Here is an 18,000-nt window from a genome sequence, read left to right as displayed (position 1 = left end):
GGGGGGGTCGGGAAGGTCATTTGAGGCTGTGTACCCTTCCTTTTTATTTCTGTGTAGATCCTCCTTGTGTGAATGTGGCATTGGATCTAATACGCATGCGCGCCCACCCAGAGGAACGCGGTAGAAATGTATGAAGACATGTTTGTACATCAGTGGAACGGTATAATTCTTCGTAGGCGACTATAAAATGAATGGGATTTGTGCTTCAAAGGCTTTTACCGAACGTAATAATTATTCTGTATTAGAACTAGAAGCTGTTATTTTTCATTGCAAATGAGAGTCGCGTTAAGTGTAGATTTAGTTGACTAACCTAAATTTACTATGACGGAAATGAGCGCGCGCGCGCGTTTTATTTAACCAGATGTACCGTACAGTCTTCAGCCAAGCCTGTCCTAAAATTCCTTTCTTGGAAATGAGCTCAAGTCTCATTTGCATTGATAATTAGTTTGTCATACAGGATGAATGTGTTGCAATACCCTTTTGACATACGAATACCATCCGTTTTATATTCATTTAATAGTGTTTGCGGTGTAATAGCACGTTCCATGAATGCTTAAATCTTTAGGTTCAATGTTAATGTTGGTGGTTGGCATTTTGATGGATGCTGCGGTGTTTTGTTGTATTCGTGTGCCATAGTTGAAGACACTCTCTCTCTCTCTCTCTCTCTCTCTCTCTCTCTCTCTCTCTCTCTCTCTCTCTCTCTCTCTCTCTCTCTGTATTTAGTGTTATTCTTATCTTCTGTTTTATATTTTTCTATTTTAGCTTCTCCAAAATGAGGCGTTGTTTTAGAAATGCTCATGCCAGTGGCCAGTTATACTACGTCTACTACTGCTATAATAATAATAATAATAATAGATATTGGCGACGTGTAGGTTATTTCGACTAAAGTTCGTGGTTCAGTTCTTAGAATTCCAGTACCGTACCTGTAGAAACAGCCGACACAGGTAAAAGATAAGTAACTGTTCTGTCACAATATAGTTGGTCAGGTGTGAGTCATTCATGTTTTCAAGTACCATTACTACGTGTCATCGGCATATCCGGTGATAGTGATATCGTGTGTGTGTGTGTGTGTGTGTGTGTGTGTGTGTGTGTGTGTACAGTTTCTTTCTGGTTAGTTTTCCTCCTTCAAATATCACCTGTCAATTTCGACATTTCCGTCACAAGCCAAGGAGATAATTTTAAATCCATATGTTTTTTTTTTTTTTTAATCCTGCCATTGCAATGACGTCATGTTTTCTTCTTAGTTTGTAAATGTTGCTCCAGGTACGCCTTAGGTTTTTATTTTAGTTTTTCTCATTTACTCACGTCATTCATCACAATTTTGACTTATTCCATCCTTTCTCTCCAAATGAAAGAAATTGTAAGGGGGCTAACTGACGTCGGTGAGAGGAGATAAACTTGGGTAGAGTGTCCAAGGTCTGACCCCACAGGTGTGGGTTTGGGGAGCGGTTTGGGGTTGGGGGGTGGTTATCTTTCCACTGGGTCTCCGAGGGGTCAGAAAAGTGAAAGCAACCATGGAAATACTTCGTGACTAATGAAAGTGAGAGAGAGAGAGAGAGAGGTCGTACCGTTGTTCCGCTTCTTTGTTCCTCTGGGCATTTTTGTCGTAAATTGTATTTTGGGTCGATCATCTGAACCAGCTCTGTGCCGAAGTGTTACCTTTACAAGGTGATCTTTATAAAATTATATTTTATTATGGTGTTCCGGTAGCAGTACGAGATAACAAAAATATCCCATTTGGGCACCAGAAATAGTTAGGGATCTGTGCTCTAAAGATTTATTTAGATTTTTAGCGAGTGCAGTCACTGCGTTGAAAAGAAGAATTAGGACCCACATTGAAAACCATTGATTTATGACCTTTAAACTGAAATAATCATATGTACATCATATTTTTTTATTGTTGAATTAATCTTTTATCCTTTTCTTTCAGGCCTGCTACCATGGATTTCCTGCCAAGCCCTCTGCCCTGGCGTGGGACCCACGCCTTCGACTGCTGGCACTCGCTACCAAGACAGCTGAAATCAGGATGTATCCTTTTCCTCATTATACCGTAGGATTTACTCGTTTGTGCTTAACTCGGTGTTTGTTTGGTTGTTCGTAATTATAACGTTGTAATGTGGAGAGGCTTAAATTTGAGGCTCCGGGAGGAAGGAGACGTTGGTAAAAAGGTTAGTATTTTTTTTTTTTATTTGCGTGGTAATGGGTGTAGTTGGATTAATACTTTATCTTTTCAAATGTTAAGTATTTTTTTTTTGCTTGGTAATTGGGGGGAAAAAAAAAAATATACCTTAGTTTAACCAGACGACTGAGCTGATTAACAGCTCTCCTAGGGCTGGCCCGAAGGATTAGATTTATTTTACGTGGCTAAGAACCAGTTGGTCACCTAGCAACGGGACCTACAGCTTATTGTGGAATCCGAGCCACGTTATGACGAGAAATTAATTTCTGTCACCAGAAATAAATTCCTCTTATTCTTCATTGGCCGGCCGGAGATTCGAACTCGCGGCCAGCAGAGTGCTAGCTGAGAACGGAACCCACTCGCCCAACGAAGAACTGGTTACCTAGCAACGGGACCTACAGCTTATTGTGGAATCCGAAACCACATTGTGACAAGAAATGAATTTCTGTCACCAGAAATAAATTCCTCTTATCCTTCATTGGCCGGCCGGAGATTTGAACTCGCGGCCAGCAGAGTGCTAGCTGAGAACGGAACCCACTCGTCCAATGAAGAACTGGTTACCTAGTAACAGGACCTACAGCTTATTGTGGAATCCGAGCCACATTATGACGAGAAATGAATTTCTATCACCGGAAATAAATTCCTCTTATTATTCATTGGCCGGCCGGAGGCTCGAACTCGTGGCCAGCGGAGTGCTAGCTGAGAACGGAACCCACTCGCCCAACGAAGAACTGGTTACCTAGCAACGGGACCTACAGCTTATTGTGGAATCCGAACCACATTATGACGAGAAGTGAATTTCTATCACCAGAAATAAATTCATCTTATCCTTCATTGGCCGGCCGGAGATTCGACCTCGCGGCCAGCAGAGTGCTAGCTGAGGACGGAACCCACTCACCCAACGAAGAACTGGTTACCTAGCAACGGGACCTACAGCTTATTGTGGAATCCGAACCACATTATGACGAGAAATGAATTTCTATCACCAGAAATAAATTCCTTTTATCCTTCATTGGCCAGCCGGAGACTCGGTCGCGGCCAGCAGAGGATGCTAGCTGAGGATGGTTAACCCACGTATTGTGGAATCGAACCCCAATGAAGGACTGAATTTCTATCACCAGAAATAAATTCTCTTAACTCGCGGCCAGCAGAGGACTGAGAACAGCCCAACGAAGAACTGGTTGTGGAATCCGAACCACATTATGATGAGAAATGAATTTCTATCACCAGAAATAAATTCTCTTATCCTTCATTGGCCGGCCGGAGATCCGAACTCGCAGCCAGCAGAGTGCTAGCTGAGAACGGAACCCACTCTCCCAACGAAGAACTGGTTACCTAGCAACGGGACCTACAGCTTATTGTGGAATCCGAACCACATTATGACGAGAAATTAACTTCTATCACCAGAAATAAATTTCTCTTATTCTTCATTGGCCGGCTGGAGATTCGAACTCGCGGGCAGCAGAGTGCTAGCTGAGAACAGGACCCACTCTCCCAACGAAAAACTGGTTACCTAGCAGCGGGACCTACAGCTTATAGTGGAATCCGAACCACATCATGACGAGAAATGAATTTCTATCACCAGAAATAAATTCCTTTTATTCTTCATTGGCCGGCCGGAGACTCGAACTCGCGGCCAGCAGAGTGCTAGCTGAGAACAGAACCCACTCGCCCAACGAAGAACTGGTTACCTAGCAACAGGACCTACAGCTTATTGTGGAATCCGAGCCACATTATGACGAGAAATGAATTTCTATCGTCAGAAATAAATTCCTTTTATCCTTCATTGGCCGGCCGGAGACTCGAACTCGCGGCCAGCAGAGTGCTAGCTGAGAACGGAACCCACTCTCCCAACGAGGAACAATTTAGGGGGAGAGAGAGAGAGAGGCATTGAATATCTGGGCGTGCTCCTCGTTTGACCCCGTGGCAGTGTGAATATGACCTGGTTGTCCACGGCTGGTTTGAGACCAGTTGGTGTTATTGAGGTTCGGTGATTCTTTCGTCCGACACAAACCTCCAACCTTCCTGGCTTGCATGTCGGAATTTGCCTTCCCGTCCGTTATGAAACACAAGCCGTTTGGAATGTTAAGCCTAGGGCTTTAGAGAAGGGAGGACTGTAAGACCCCGGTGTCTATGGGTGTATGGAGAGACCGATGAAGGGCGCTTCCCTCCGGAGGCTCTTTGAACGCAACGCGATTGGCTCATAGGGATGTGACTTGAAGTACTTCGTCGGAGGATTTGGGTAGGGGGAAGGAGGCGGGTTGAAATAGTGGAGGAGGACGGGGGTGGTTTTTGGGAGGAGGGGGTGGTTTGTCAAGGTTGGGGGGGGGAGGGGGGCTTCCAAGGGAATCTCTTCGTACTAGATAGATTTAATACGCTGTTGGTCGGAAGAAGCCTTAAGAAAGCAAGTTTCCCCTCCTCCTCCTCCTCCTCCTCCTCCTCCTCCTCCTCCTCCTCCTCCTTGCGCCATCTTGCTAATACAGTTTGTTTGGGTGATGTAGAATCTTGTAAGGTTTCCCTTTTTGAGGTCGTTCAGTGTGCCTTTGTTTTCGCGTTCACCCCCATCCTCCCTCTCTCTCTCTCTCTAAGTGGAGGGTATGTTTAATGTAATTAAGCACATAGTATATGCTCTAACTTACACGTATTTGTAATTTTTCCAAGTCATCCCCTGACCTTTACCTACATGTACTCCTATGCATGTAATATGTGTGTGTATATATATATATATATATATATATATATATATATATATATATATATATATATATATATATATATATATATATATATAACGTTAAAATGTTTCTATATGAGGACAACAAAGTCCTGCTTGCCCTCTTTTATGACCCTGCCTTTAATGCCCATGCCCTTCCCTTTGATTTCCCCTTAGAGCCTCGGAGTAGGTTTAGGGCAATTTTTTTACTTTCCCAACTGTTCCTCCTTTCCTCTTCCTGCCCTCTCCCTGCCCTCTCATCGTGGGGAAGAGATTTTCTCTCAGTATTAACGCTAAAAATGTGTGTGTGTGTGTGTGTGCGCGCGCGTGCGCGCGGTTTCCATTTTAAAATCTACGCTTGCCGATATGTATAACAGCTGTCTGTTTTTTTCGTGTTCAGTGGGTGTAATATTTCAGAGGTATTTTGTTATATATCATTTCCGCCACTTTTTTCTGTTTCAGTAAGAGAGAGAGAGAGAGAGAGAGAGAGAGAGAGAGGTTGTCGTGGGTTCAAGATGTTTTGGTAGCTGTCTTGGTTCGGGATAATGTTACGCAGGTTGTGGGAACTTCACGAGATGGGGGCTGCTGTGAAATATCCTCCATTATGTAGTAGGGAATTTGTCCATAAACAAGAGGAATTTGTATGAACAAGAGACAGTTAGATATTATGTGCCGTTACGACGAGTCGGATAGGTGCTGCCGACTCCTTCTCCGTAACATTATGGTAATTATCTGCCCTTCCTCTCAGCCTCTGCACTGCCCGCTGTCTCTCCCCCCCCTCACCCCTCCCCCTCCCCCCTACCAACCTTCCCCTTTGAATCTGTATTCTTCCGTAACCCCTTCCCGGTCGTTATGCCCTCCAGTTCAGGGATGAATCTCTCTCTCTCTCTCTCTCTCTCTCTCTCTCTCTCTCTCTCTCTCTCTCTCTCTCTCAGGCTTTTTCCTTCTTTCCTTCGTGTATTTTGGGTATTTCCCAGTTGAAGAAGACCTTAGAACTTGTTTGGAGAGAGAGAGAGAGAGAGAGAGAGAGAGAGAGAGAGAGAGGCTGCATCGTAAAACACATTCAGGGTCCAGCTGAGTGGCTGGTTGTCTGTCTTTTATGTAGGTTGGCGGTACACCACCTTTGGATTTTTTTTGCTCGAGATTTGGAATTGCTCGGCCGACTTAAGACGGAAGTAACCTTTTGCCTCCCGAGTTGGAATGGGAAATGAGCCTCGATCATTCACTGGTGTCTCGGTCTAGACCTGAGAGAGAGATGGTTTAGCTTGTGAACGCCGCCTGTCACGTCCGTCGACTTTGATGCTTAAAATATGGGAGGAGAGCATCGTGCTCTGATCATTCTATTCGTACCTTGAACAGATTTTGGGAATGCTATTCCAGTGTAGCTTATGCTACCTGCGAAACGTTGTACGTTCCAGCCCGCAAGATAATTTGCATCTAATGACCGTCTGCCATGTAGGACAGAGGCCGATGCTGACTAACGCTGTTTTCGTGGGGTTAGGTGCAGAAGTGTCTTGATTTTTTACTTGCCAGTCCACGGAGGGCGCTATTGCGAGACCCGCCAACTCAGTTCACCATCAACTTGACAGTGCATTCACATTGAGATTTATTCCTTTATTAAACGGTATAGGCTACTCCATATTAATTGTCAAAGCTACGCTGTCATTGGAAAATATCTTCGAACCTTACTGCTTGGCAGGGAAACTCCCAATTTTACTTTGTTTTTAGAGCCAGGTCCATTTCAAAAATTCCTGGAGACAGATTCGACTCAGAATAACTTTAGAAGCTATAATAGTATATCATAGTGAATTTGTCATCATTCACCCACCCTTGTATAGAAGTAAAAGGTTAAATTGAGGAGTCTTGTAGCATTGGAAGACATCAAAGCAGAGTTACGAACGGAGGACGCCATTCAAAACATCAACAATGCCATCTTTTTTGTTATGAGGGACTTGAGTTGCCGAATCACATTTTCAGTATTGACTTGAGCCGGTTTTCCATGCGTTGCTTTTGTATGTTATCAGCAAATGATTAGGGTTATCGGGAGCGGTCGTAAAGCACAATATCTTAGTCTTATCACCTCAGCGAATTGTATTCGGATGAAATGACACTCCTGATAGCAGGGTAACCAAATGGTGGCGATCCTCTGATGCTCCCCGACCTCAGGATAACGCGCTCATTTTGACCTTTACTTGTTTGTTGACGGAACGTATCTGAACCCCTGCTTAGGAGCTTAGGGGGGTAGCGCACTGTAAGCATTACTTGAGGTTCTTTGCAACGCCCCTCCGGCCCCTAGCTGCAACCCCTTTCATTCCTTTTACTGTACCTCCGTTCATATTTTCTTTTCTTTTTTTTCATTGCACTTGAACATCTCGGGTCTCCTAACAATTGTTTCATGGTGCAACTGCGAGGCTTTCTTCCCGTTAAACCTTTAAAACTTCTCTACTCGTAATTTCGATTTCACCGCTGAATGACCTCACTGGTCCCAGTTCTTTGCCTGTGGCCTAAATTTTATATATTCCATTCCATTCCTTTCTCGCCCATGGACATTTAGAAAGTTTTTTTTTATGGTAACCGACCTCGGAAACTGACAGCTAAACCGCTAACGAATATGAAACTGCGCACTGTAAGCAATGCTGCCCATCTTGCAAATTGTCGCAACTCCGACTCTGAACCGAGAAGCAACAAGTTGAGTCACTCCTTGGCAAGTTTCATTTCCCTTTCCGAAATAAGGGAAGACTTTGAGACTGGTCAGTGTTATATAAGGAACATAGGAATTACGTGCATATGGTTGTCACGTGTGAGAACTTATAAAGTCAGGATTTAGTTTCATTTCCCTTTCCGAAATAAGGGAAGACTTTGAGACTGGTCAGTGTTATGAAGGAACATAGGAATTACGTGCATATGGATGTCACGTGTGAGAACTTATAAAGTCACTCCTTGGCAAGTTTCATTTCCCTTTCCGAAATAAGGGAAGACTTTGAGACTGGTCCGTGTTATATAAGGAACATTGGAATTACGTGCATATGGTTGTCACGTGTGAGAACTTATAAATAGGATTTAGTAATGATTGATATATTACGGAAGTTGTAGTGGCGATGAAGTTGCCTTCGGGTACAGGTCAGTCACTTCGCCCAAAAGAAAATCCAGACGAGATATTCACGTTACCCGATCTTCTGCGTGACCTCGTGAGCCTTTCAGGTATAGTGGAATAGCAGGACTAGATACTGTGGTTAAACAGACTTGCAACATATATATATATATATATATATATATATATATATATATATATATATATATATATATATATATATATATATATATATATATATATATATGTTGCAGGAGCTTGAACTTTAATATTTTCTGCAAACAATTTTTCCCATGGTATCTTTTTAAGCATATTGATTTTATTTTAATTATTCTGGTTAATCTGCACTCTTTTTCTCCTCCGAGCTTTGGCTTAGGTGTAATCATGTAGTCAGTGAGATCTGCAAATAAATTTTTATGCTAAAGTCTTAAGGAGAAAAATTATGTACCGTTGCATAGAATAATTACAGCGCATGAGTTTTACAATTTTAATTAAGTTTTAATGAGAGATTTTGTTTGGATGGTACGTGTTAAATACAAAGAATTTTTTATTATACACTTCAACATGAATACATTATTTCAGACCTTATCACTAACAGAAGTCCAAAGCTGACCTTAACTTACAACTAGTACTTGTGGTAGATGAGGTGTTAGTATTGACATATTTCAGACCCTGATACCTAGAAGGCATACGGTGCAGACCACAGAATTAACTAAAATTACCGTTGCATATTTAGATATTCTAGCCAAGCGACCAATTTCGACAGCAGAGCACCCTGTTCTCTTTTCTGGTTGGTTGTTAGGGTTTCTTGTTGTTTACGGAAAGGAGTACGTAAGAGGTGTTGTTTATTGAAAGGAGTACCCACGAGAAGTCGCCATGTCACATTGTCCCGCGCATAGAAGAATGTTTTAAAAGTAGGAGTTTGTTTTGACGGAACACACTTTCGACTTTGGGCGAAGCAATACCGTGTCAAAAGTGCTTTTATCCCGGTCAAATCTTCATGTATTTACAATAAAACTATATACTCTTTAATTATCTTGTGCATTTTCATGGTTGTTTTGCTAAGAAACCTTTTGAAAGGAAATCTGTTCTTAGATAATCCCTTGAGTCGAGTGGTAGCAGAAATGTACATTTTAGTCAAGAGACTGCGAGAACTCACTTGTTTTGAAGCCGTGGGATGTCTTAGAAATGTCCAAGAGTCTTACATGCCTTAGGGTCTTTGTTACTGTACTTTTCAGATTATGTTCCTTATCAGAAGGCCAAGCCCCTCCAAACATCATAAATTGAAGGGCTTCTGTAGTTGATGGTTTGTTATTAAATTTATATCCATTTTTTCATGCTTACATGTCCTCTTTTCCCTGATGTGTCGTAGCTTTGTATTCAATTTTAAAATCAAGTTCGAGTCATGAATAGGTGCAGTAACAATATATATATATATATATGCAGTAATATATATATATATATATATATATATATATATATATATATATATATATATATATATATATATATATATATATATATATATATAAGTATATATATTAGTTTATATAAAGTATACCAGTTTAGCTGACCACTGAGCTGATTAATAGCTCTCAGGCTAGGGCTGGCCCGAAGGATTAGATTTATTTTACGTGGCTAAGAACCAGTTGGTTGTCCAGCAACGGGACCTATGGCTTATTGTGGAATCCGAACCACATTATATATATATAATTATATATATACTGTATATATAATTATATATATTTATATAATATACACATATATATGTATAAATATATATTATAGTGTACCTTCTCGAACATAGTTCTTCTGCAAGCCATGCAATGCGTGCACATCGCTATTTGCCACATAAGAAGACAGTATTCATTTGTTTTCATGGTGGCGACGCCACTAATCTGCATGAATACTAATGGTGCCTCGCTCATACTTATTGTGACCAATGTGACTACTGTTACTAAAAGTGATCAAGGTCCTGCCTGCCTTTACCGTCGTCTGTGAGCATGATATCCTTGAAAGTCCTGAAAAAGAGTTTTGCAGTTTGTTTGACATTGCAATTGTTTGGAGGTAAGAGTTAGTATTGCTTGGAGATTCAGCTAGGAATAGTTGAACATGCTTTAGTAAGACATGGTCTCCGTAGGGGTGCACTGTAAGCATGACTCATGTTTCTCTGTAGCGTCCCTTCGGCCCTTAGCTGCAACCCCTTTCATTCCTTTTACTGGACCTCCGTTCATATTCTCTTACTTTCCACCCTCCCCTAACAGTTGCTTCATTGTGCAACCGCGAGGTTTTCTTCTCCTGTTACACCTTTCAAACCACCTTTCCTTTCAGTTTCCCGTAGAGGGTAGTACTGTCAGTGCACCTCACATGGTGCACTGTAGGCATTACTTAAGGGTCTTTGCAGCGTCCCTTCGGTCCCTAGCTGCAACCTCTTTCCGATTACTGTGCCCTTTCAGCGCTGAATGATCTCATAGGTCCCAGCAATTGGCCTTTGGCCTAAATTCTGTATTCTGTTCTGTCCTATTAAGAAATGGTTGGCTTGCTCGAGCGATTTGACGTCAAGTAGGATGTAATCTTAGGATGAAATGTGGAGGTTTATAGGATGTGATGTGAAGGATGAAATGTTGAGGCTTAATATAGCCTTGGCAAATTGCGTCCCCTCTTCCGCGTGGATAATTTTAGCACGTTGCTTTGTTGGTATGGAAGCTTTGTGTGTGTGTGTGTGTGTGTGCATGTGACTGATTGATAAACACGAGAAATATCTCGAAGGTGTTTGCTAGTGTGTATTCAAGTCCTCAAGTTTTTGACTTAATTACAACAAAACAAAAAAATAGTTATGCATGAAGGCACCGAGATTTTTACATCATAGACATAACCATGGGCTATTTCCCAAATTTACGTTTGACGGAACAAGGGGTACAAATGATGCATGCATCAAAATATTCATAAAAAAAAATATTACATTACTTGATAGCTGGCAGGTCTGCTCCGCGAGAAAGTACGACAGGTGACGACATTGTCTGCTGTAACACGGTCACGTATTACCTGAAGCAGTTCCGTCGTGGGCGAGGTTATTGTCGTATTACCTGAACTCGAAGTCTAGGATTCACTGTTTGTAGGGCATGCACGAAGAGCACTGTAGGTGAAGACCAAATAAGGAATATTGGAAGGCGGAGATTAAGAACAAATGGACTGGAGAGAGAGAGAGAGAGAGAGAGAGAGAGAGAGATCCAGCAGAGAGAGAGAGAGAGGGAGAGAAAGTTGCTAGGGGGTTCAGAAGTGTACATCCAAGGAGAGAGGGGGTGGGGAAGGGGGTAACTTTTTCAAAATTGTACATCCAACTGGGGGAAGGGGGAAAGTTTTAAATTGTACATCCAGCTGGGGGAGAGAGATAGAGAGAGGGAGACTTGGGAGAAGTGAGTCCAGCATGGGAGAGAGAGAGAGAGAGAGAGAGAGAGAACGGGGCTCGTGCTTTGGTAGAGGGGGAAAAGAATTGACGGTGAGGGTGGCTATCGAGTAGACAGGTAATCCTGTTACGTCTAGGTTACTAATGGGATTATTATTAAAGGAATTACCCAGGCCTTTGTTATTTGATGGTATGGGGCCACCGGCTTCGACTAACAACCCTCGGTCCATTCTGTGATTTTTTTTTTCGTAAGGTTAGGTAATGTTAAGATGTCTTCATGCTCATTTGTTTACTTTTTTTGAGCCAGTTGCTGTGACATCAGTCAAGGGCACATTCTTGACCACTGTTTCCTGTTGTTACTGAATATATATATATATATATATATATATATATATATATATATATATATATATATATATATATATATATATATATATATATATATACATTCAGGTAAAAATATGAAAGATATATATGAGTGTAAGTCCTGATATATTAGCTTTATACATTCAGGTAAAAATGATGAAAGACTCTGATAAGTCCTGATTTTTCCACTTTATTTCTTGTCAATTGACGAAGGACTGATAGCTGTATTTCTTCCACTATGTATCTTGTCAATTGCTTATATATATATATATATATATATATATATATATATATATATATATATATATTCATATTCGTAAAACATGCCTACTGCTAATATAGTATGAGTATTGCGCGTACATCGCATTTCCCACACGATTCGATATTTTAAGACAAGAGACGTTTTTAAAGCGAGGTAATTTTGCTCCACTTAAATACAAGTGTTAGGTATCCGAGGAGGAGCGTTGTAACAAACAGTTTCCTGTCAACTTGGAAGCGCTTTTTGGAAATGTCATTACCGATCAATCAGCGTCGAAGCTCCTTTATCCTTTTGCCGCTTTTTAATATCTGTAACTTTCCGCTAAGGCTGGTTAAGAAGAATGTCTGTAAAGTCTTGCAGAATCTAACTCTTGAACTACAAGTAAAAATGTATTCTTTTAGTGATACAGGGTTGTTAAGGTCAGACTGCATTCTTTAAAAGGTCACTGTCTCTTGCTGTAAAATTCAAAACTATTCATGCGTCTGGATTGTAACAGTGATTGAAATAATCTTCCAAGAAAATTATGCAATCCATTTTCCCTCTCTCTCTCTCTCTCTCTCTCTCTCTCTCTCTCTCTCTCTCTCTCTCTCTCTCTCACACTCTCACACACACACACACACACACACACACACACACACACACACACACATACAATTCCTGTATTGCTGAATGTATTCTCAGTAGTCAATGTGGTAGAGATGTGTAGGACCTTTTTTCCTTGCACCCTCCCGAGTTCACAAAAATAGTTTTACGTTTACCTATTTAGGTGACGAAACCAGAGCCGTGCTTTGGGAGAACACTTGTATTTTCATCAACATCGCTCGTATGATCTTGCATGCACCAAGATGGTGCAAAGTGTCTGCGCGTGAAGAAAGTGTGAGTATGAACCTGCCGGGATCTTTCTTTTGTATTTTTGTCAACAGCCGTGCCGTGGTGATTTCACTTGTAGATTTTATATTTATGTAATATAGCCTTTCCCTCGTCATTCGGAATATCGTGTGCGAAGATTGATGTGTTTTTGTGGGGTTTATTGGCTTACTTTAGGTGAGCAGAAACTGTGCATTTCTTTTAAAAGGGAACGGCATTCTTCTTTCTTGTCGGATATTTTTGGTAAGTCGGACAGGAAACTGTTATCGTTAGTTATATGTTATTAGTTGTTTTATCTCCTAGTATTTATGCGGATCTTCTGATTGAGTTTCGAATGTGGTTTTTTGTAGTTGTATATCTTGTATACTTGTTTTCTTATTGTGTATTTATTCCCTTTATATTAGTATCAATAATCAGTGTACTGTTTTTTTCGTAATTTTAATTACTGTATTCTTTCCGATAGCCAGTCTTTGTGTGTTAGTTTGCATAAAAAAGTCATTTAATGATGGACACCGATTGTACGTAGCTCGGACGTGAATATTGGATGTAGAGTGCCCTATCGTATATATATATATAATTTAAATATTGCTGTTGAAAATATGTTGGTACTATTCTCTGGCGTGCCTTTGATTTATGCATAACTACTAAAGTTATTGTGTTCCGAGCTATAGGTTGTACAAAACCTGAGGATATGTTTTTCCTTACGATTTTGGGTAAGGGGTGGTCTGGTGAAATGCCACGGCCGGTTCTGGCAAAATTCACTTCCTCTGCGACCGTGTGCATTGCCTACTGTAGGTCCACTCTGACCTCCCAGATTTGATTGCCAGCCTTCTCGCGCCTCGCAACGAAACTTCCTTTTCCGTTCAGGGAAAACCAAGGGAAAACGAAAGTGTGTATTGTTAAGGCTTCATTACATCTTATATTTTGTCCCCTATGCTTAACACTTTCCTGCTGGCCTTCTTTGTCCTCGAGTGTCCCCGAGGGAACACCTGGACAAACCCCAAGAGTTTGATGGAAGCACAGAGGTTTCTGTGGGGGTCATTAACACCTGTGGGCAAAGAGAGCGCGTGGGAATGTATTTGTCTGGAGAACACTGAACAGTCTTCAAGGGTGTGGTTTGCCGTGGAGAAGAGAGGAAGGACGTGGCGTTGGGGGAGGGGGCAAGGAAAGACCATCCTTAGCTTGATTCCCCAAGATATTTTAAGATTTCTCACTTATCGTCTGATGGTAATTTTAAGTCGTGCTTGCTTTGGCATTTAATTATTTATCTATGTTTATTTTTTGTATCTTTAGGTCTCTAGTACACGTGTGTTACTGCACTGGCCCCCACGGCTCTCATCTGTCGGCTCGTAATCCTTCACAGCTTGCATTGTATGCGGGTTATAAAATCCTTTCTCTTGGTACCTTGCACTCACACTCACCATCCCCTTAGGATACGAGGCCCCACGGTGGTTGACCTTTATTTATCGCTTGCAGAAGCCCTATTGATCTTCACCGAGCGACCTTGAGTTATCAGTGATGTAGAGAAACTGTTACTATACTAGTATTGATAGCAGGGGTGGGTGGTACTATACCAGGAAGGTTGACTCAGGGAAGTATGACTCACTGTAGGTCTCCAGCACGTGGTTGTTTCCTCGCCATAATGTCCATGCCAATTTACGTTCTTCCTTCCTTCCGCTCTGTTAAATCACCTGAAGAAAAAAAAACATTTTATTGTATATTAAGTATTAGTTGTTTTTCTCTGGCAGTGGCATGGCTCTGATGTAATGTCTTCTTTAGGTTTTGAGTCTTTTGAAAATTGTGGCAGGACCAAGTAAATCATTTTAAAGTCAGAAAATCAAATTAGGTGCATTTTTAAGATTAACTAGAGAAACTATCTTAGTGATGTGTCCAAACTGTGAGCATGATGTGCGGGATAGGGGGCAGTCTCTCTCTCTCTCTCTCTCTCTCTCTCTCTCTCTCTCTCTCTCTGTGTGTCTGTGTGTGTGTGTGCTTGAAAATGTTTGTACTCTAAAACCCACGACCATTAAACATAAATTTGATTAACAAACTAGATTCTGGTGCAAAATCTATATTTCCATAAGGAAGGCGTGGTGTGACTGCCGTGACTCGATCCTTAAGTCGTGTCTTGTGCACCCCCTGAATGGAAAGCCTGGTGGCGGAGTAGTCGGCAGCAGGAGCAAACGACGAGTCTCATATTCAAGGATTACTTTTCAAAGGCTAGGCAAGACGGCGGATAATCTTGCCATATCACACGCATCCCATGCAACTCAATCAACTCCTCTCTCTTTCTCTCGTAGTGCAATCATCATGGACTCCTCTCTCTCTCTCTCTCTCTCTCTCTCTCTCTCTCTCTCTCTCTCTCTCTCTCGTAGTTGGCAGTCTCCGTGGATAACGGATGTTCATCTCCAGTGGTATCCCATTCTCAATATTTAGGTCTTTCCAAGTTTGCGAAAGTGGCCAGCATCATCATCATCATCATCATCATCATCATTATTATTATTATTATTATTATTATTATTATTATTATTATTATTATTACACTCGTTGTCTTTGGGAGCCTGGGGATGGGAAAACGACTTGCGGGTAGGTGAGTCACTGCCGGTGTATTGAAGGAGAGATTGGACAGGGTGGTTGGCGGATTGACAGTGAGGGGAGGGGGGGCGGGGGCGGGGGTGAGGGGAACCGTCATCATCTGTATGTGTGTGTGTGTGCGTGCGTTCGTGTGTTTGTGTTAGTTTGTGCATTGGTGCGTGATCTCTCGTGGTGAAGCTTTTGAATGCTGGAGTAAGTGTTGAAGTCACGGGGTAGGGGAGGGGGATGGATGGACGTAATGGTAGGTTTAATGACCAGGACGAAATTTCTCTCTCTTCTCTCTCTCTCTCTCTCTCTCTCTCTCTCTCTCTCTCTCTCTCTAAAACGTTTAGAAATTCAGAAACCACTACCAGGTATTGGCAAGTTTGGAAACTTGTGTAACTTAACGTGATGTTTCGTTTTTTTTATGACCTTGATTTTAGGCACCGGAAACGAGAACCTCTTGAATGATCATGAATGTTGACTGTCCATTTTGCTGTTATCCGGGATTAGCTGATTCATTATTTTGTCTTCAAATTCTGTATCGTTTTCATAAGATAGGTAGATTTGCCACAAATTAATGTTGTTCCGGTAAGTGGGATTATCTTCAACTATAAGGTAGGCAGAATAATGGCTGATGTTTCAAATGTGGGCTTGCATCCGGTTTTGACTTGTTATCTCTTTAAACATTTGTATTTATAAGTAAAACGCTTCTGTTGAGAACTTACATTCCTGTTTCCCGTAGGAGGGTAGTGTCGTCACGCTTCTGTTCAGAACTTATTTTTCTTTATGTTTCCTATCCCGTAGGAGGGTAGTGGCGCCAGTGCACCTCACGCGACTTACCGTAGGCATTACCTGGCGTTCTTTGCAGCGTCCTTGAGGCGCATAGCTGCAACTCCTTTCGTTCTTTCCACTAGACGTCCGTTCATATTCTCTTTTCCATCCTACTTTCCGCCCTCTCCTAAGAATCGTTTCTTTGCGCAACTGTGCAGTTTGACCCCTGCTGCATCTTGAAAAACCCTTTTACTCAAATTTCCCTTTGAGTTAAATGACCTCATAGGTCACAGCGCTTGGCCCTTGGCCTAAATTGTATATTTCATTATATTCTGTGTTTCCCTGTCTATATACAGTATGAATGTAAAGGAGGAAGCGTACTGCGGTACACCTTCCATCCCTTCTCACGTGATAATGTAATGGCTGGTTTAGGAGAGCTGTTAATCAGCTCAGTGGTCTGGTAAAACTAAGGTATGCTTAACTTTCCAGTGGAGATGGGAATTCACCGGTTATTTGCCTCCTAGTGTTGTAACCAATAAGCCAAGTAAGCGCATAACGAATGAACAAAGCAGACGTAATGAGGGGGCCGATACACCTTCTGAGATTGACATTCAGTCTGCAGCGTAATTAACATCTTGGAGGTGAAAATGTTCCCGAGGGAGATTTAGATGAAAGTGAAAAACATTTTCACTTTTGAGCTGTAGTCGTACAGTGGTAAAGCCTTTTAGGAATGGGGAGGTGATATAGCTGTATATATATATAGAAATGTGTATATATATATATATATATATATATATATATATATATATATATATATATATATATATATATATATATATATATATATATATATATATATATATTCTACGTGTATATATTATGATAAATGGAGAAGTCAGTGGTACATAAAATTCAGTTTTCTAACGAATGTCTGTGAAATTTTTCTGTTAATTTCTAGTAACGCAGTCTGTTAAAATCGGTAATGAATAGCTACTACTTGTACAATGAACGAATGCACGATTATGAGGCTGACTGGACATTTAGATTTGATATTTGTCATTCATTAGATCACAGTATATAAAGTTATACACGATTCAGAACAGGACTTGAACGTTCTTGTTGTAGGAAACGCCACAAGTGGACTCGAATCAACAGTCGATAAAGAGGCTGAGTCACCTAGGAAAACCGTGAGTTTTAAGTAATCCATTTCTGGCTTTGCAAGCTACTGCGTCAGTTTCAGCGTCAAGTCATGTTTCCCAACTTCGTGAACAATTCGTTTTATGCTTATGAACTTCACCAAGTGATAGCAACTTAACTCTGCAAGGATCTCGGGCAGTTAACTTAGACCTTTAATGTTGCACATCTAAGTTGTCACTTAAGTCACAGTAAAACATTTATTGTTGATACTAATGAGGACAGTGCGGTAGAAAAGGATGAATATCAATCCGTAAAAGGACTGACCAAAGCATGACCGTTGCATGCTTGCCAGAGGTTAGTTACTTGACTTCTGTTGTGGGACTGACGAAATCCGCTTGACTGACTTTAAAAATAAGCCTGTTTGAAATTGAAGTTTGTAGTGGTCAGCTAACTCTCACGATATACCCTGTGTTGTTAATAAGAATACAGGCACCGTGCTTAAATAAACTCCTTGTGATCTATAAATGAAAGACGGATAAAAAGAATCTTTCACAAGTTGTAGACCGCAGTTGGTCCACGTATGCTGGATGAAGGCTGAACTAGTGACGTGTCTTCTTGTACCCCCAATTATTGC

The 18,000-nt window shown here is 41.3% G+C and overlaps 1 protein-coding gene across 6 annotated transcripts in view; it reads left to right on the top strand.

Moving 5' to 3' along the window:
- The window catches only part of l(2)gl (LLGL domain-containing protein l(2)gl), a 103,571-nt gene that overhangs the window by 13,455 nt on the left and 72,116 nt on the right, over positions 1 to 18,000 (top strand). For all 6 annotated transcript variants that reach the window (XM_067130590.1, XM_067130584.1, XM_067130589.1 and 3 more), the window contains exon 2: positions 1,931 to 2,028. In XM_067130590.1, coding sequence (XP_066986691.1) covers positions 1,931 to 2,028 — 98 coding nt within the window. The remainder of the gene's footprint in view (positions 1 to 1,930; positions 2,029 to 18,000) is intronic.

Source organism: Macrobrachium rosenbergii, chromosome 28 (genome assembly GCF_040412425.1).
Source record: "Macrobrachium rosenbergii isolate ZJJX-2024 chromosome 28, ASM4041242v1, whole genome shotgun sequence".
In the NCBI taxonomy this organism is placed as follows: Eukaryota; Metazoa; Arthropoda; class Malacostraca; order Decapoda; family Palaemonidae; genus Macrobrachium; species Macrobrachium rosenbergii.
Note: the sequence above shows the minus strand (reverse complement) of the source record. Positions and strands in the feature narration are given on the sequence as shown.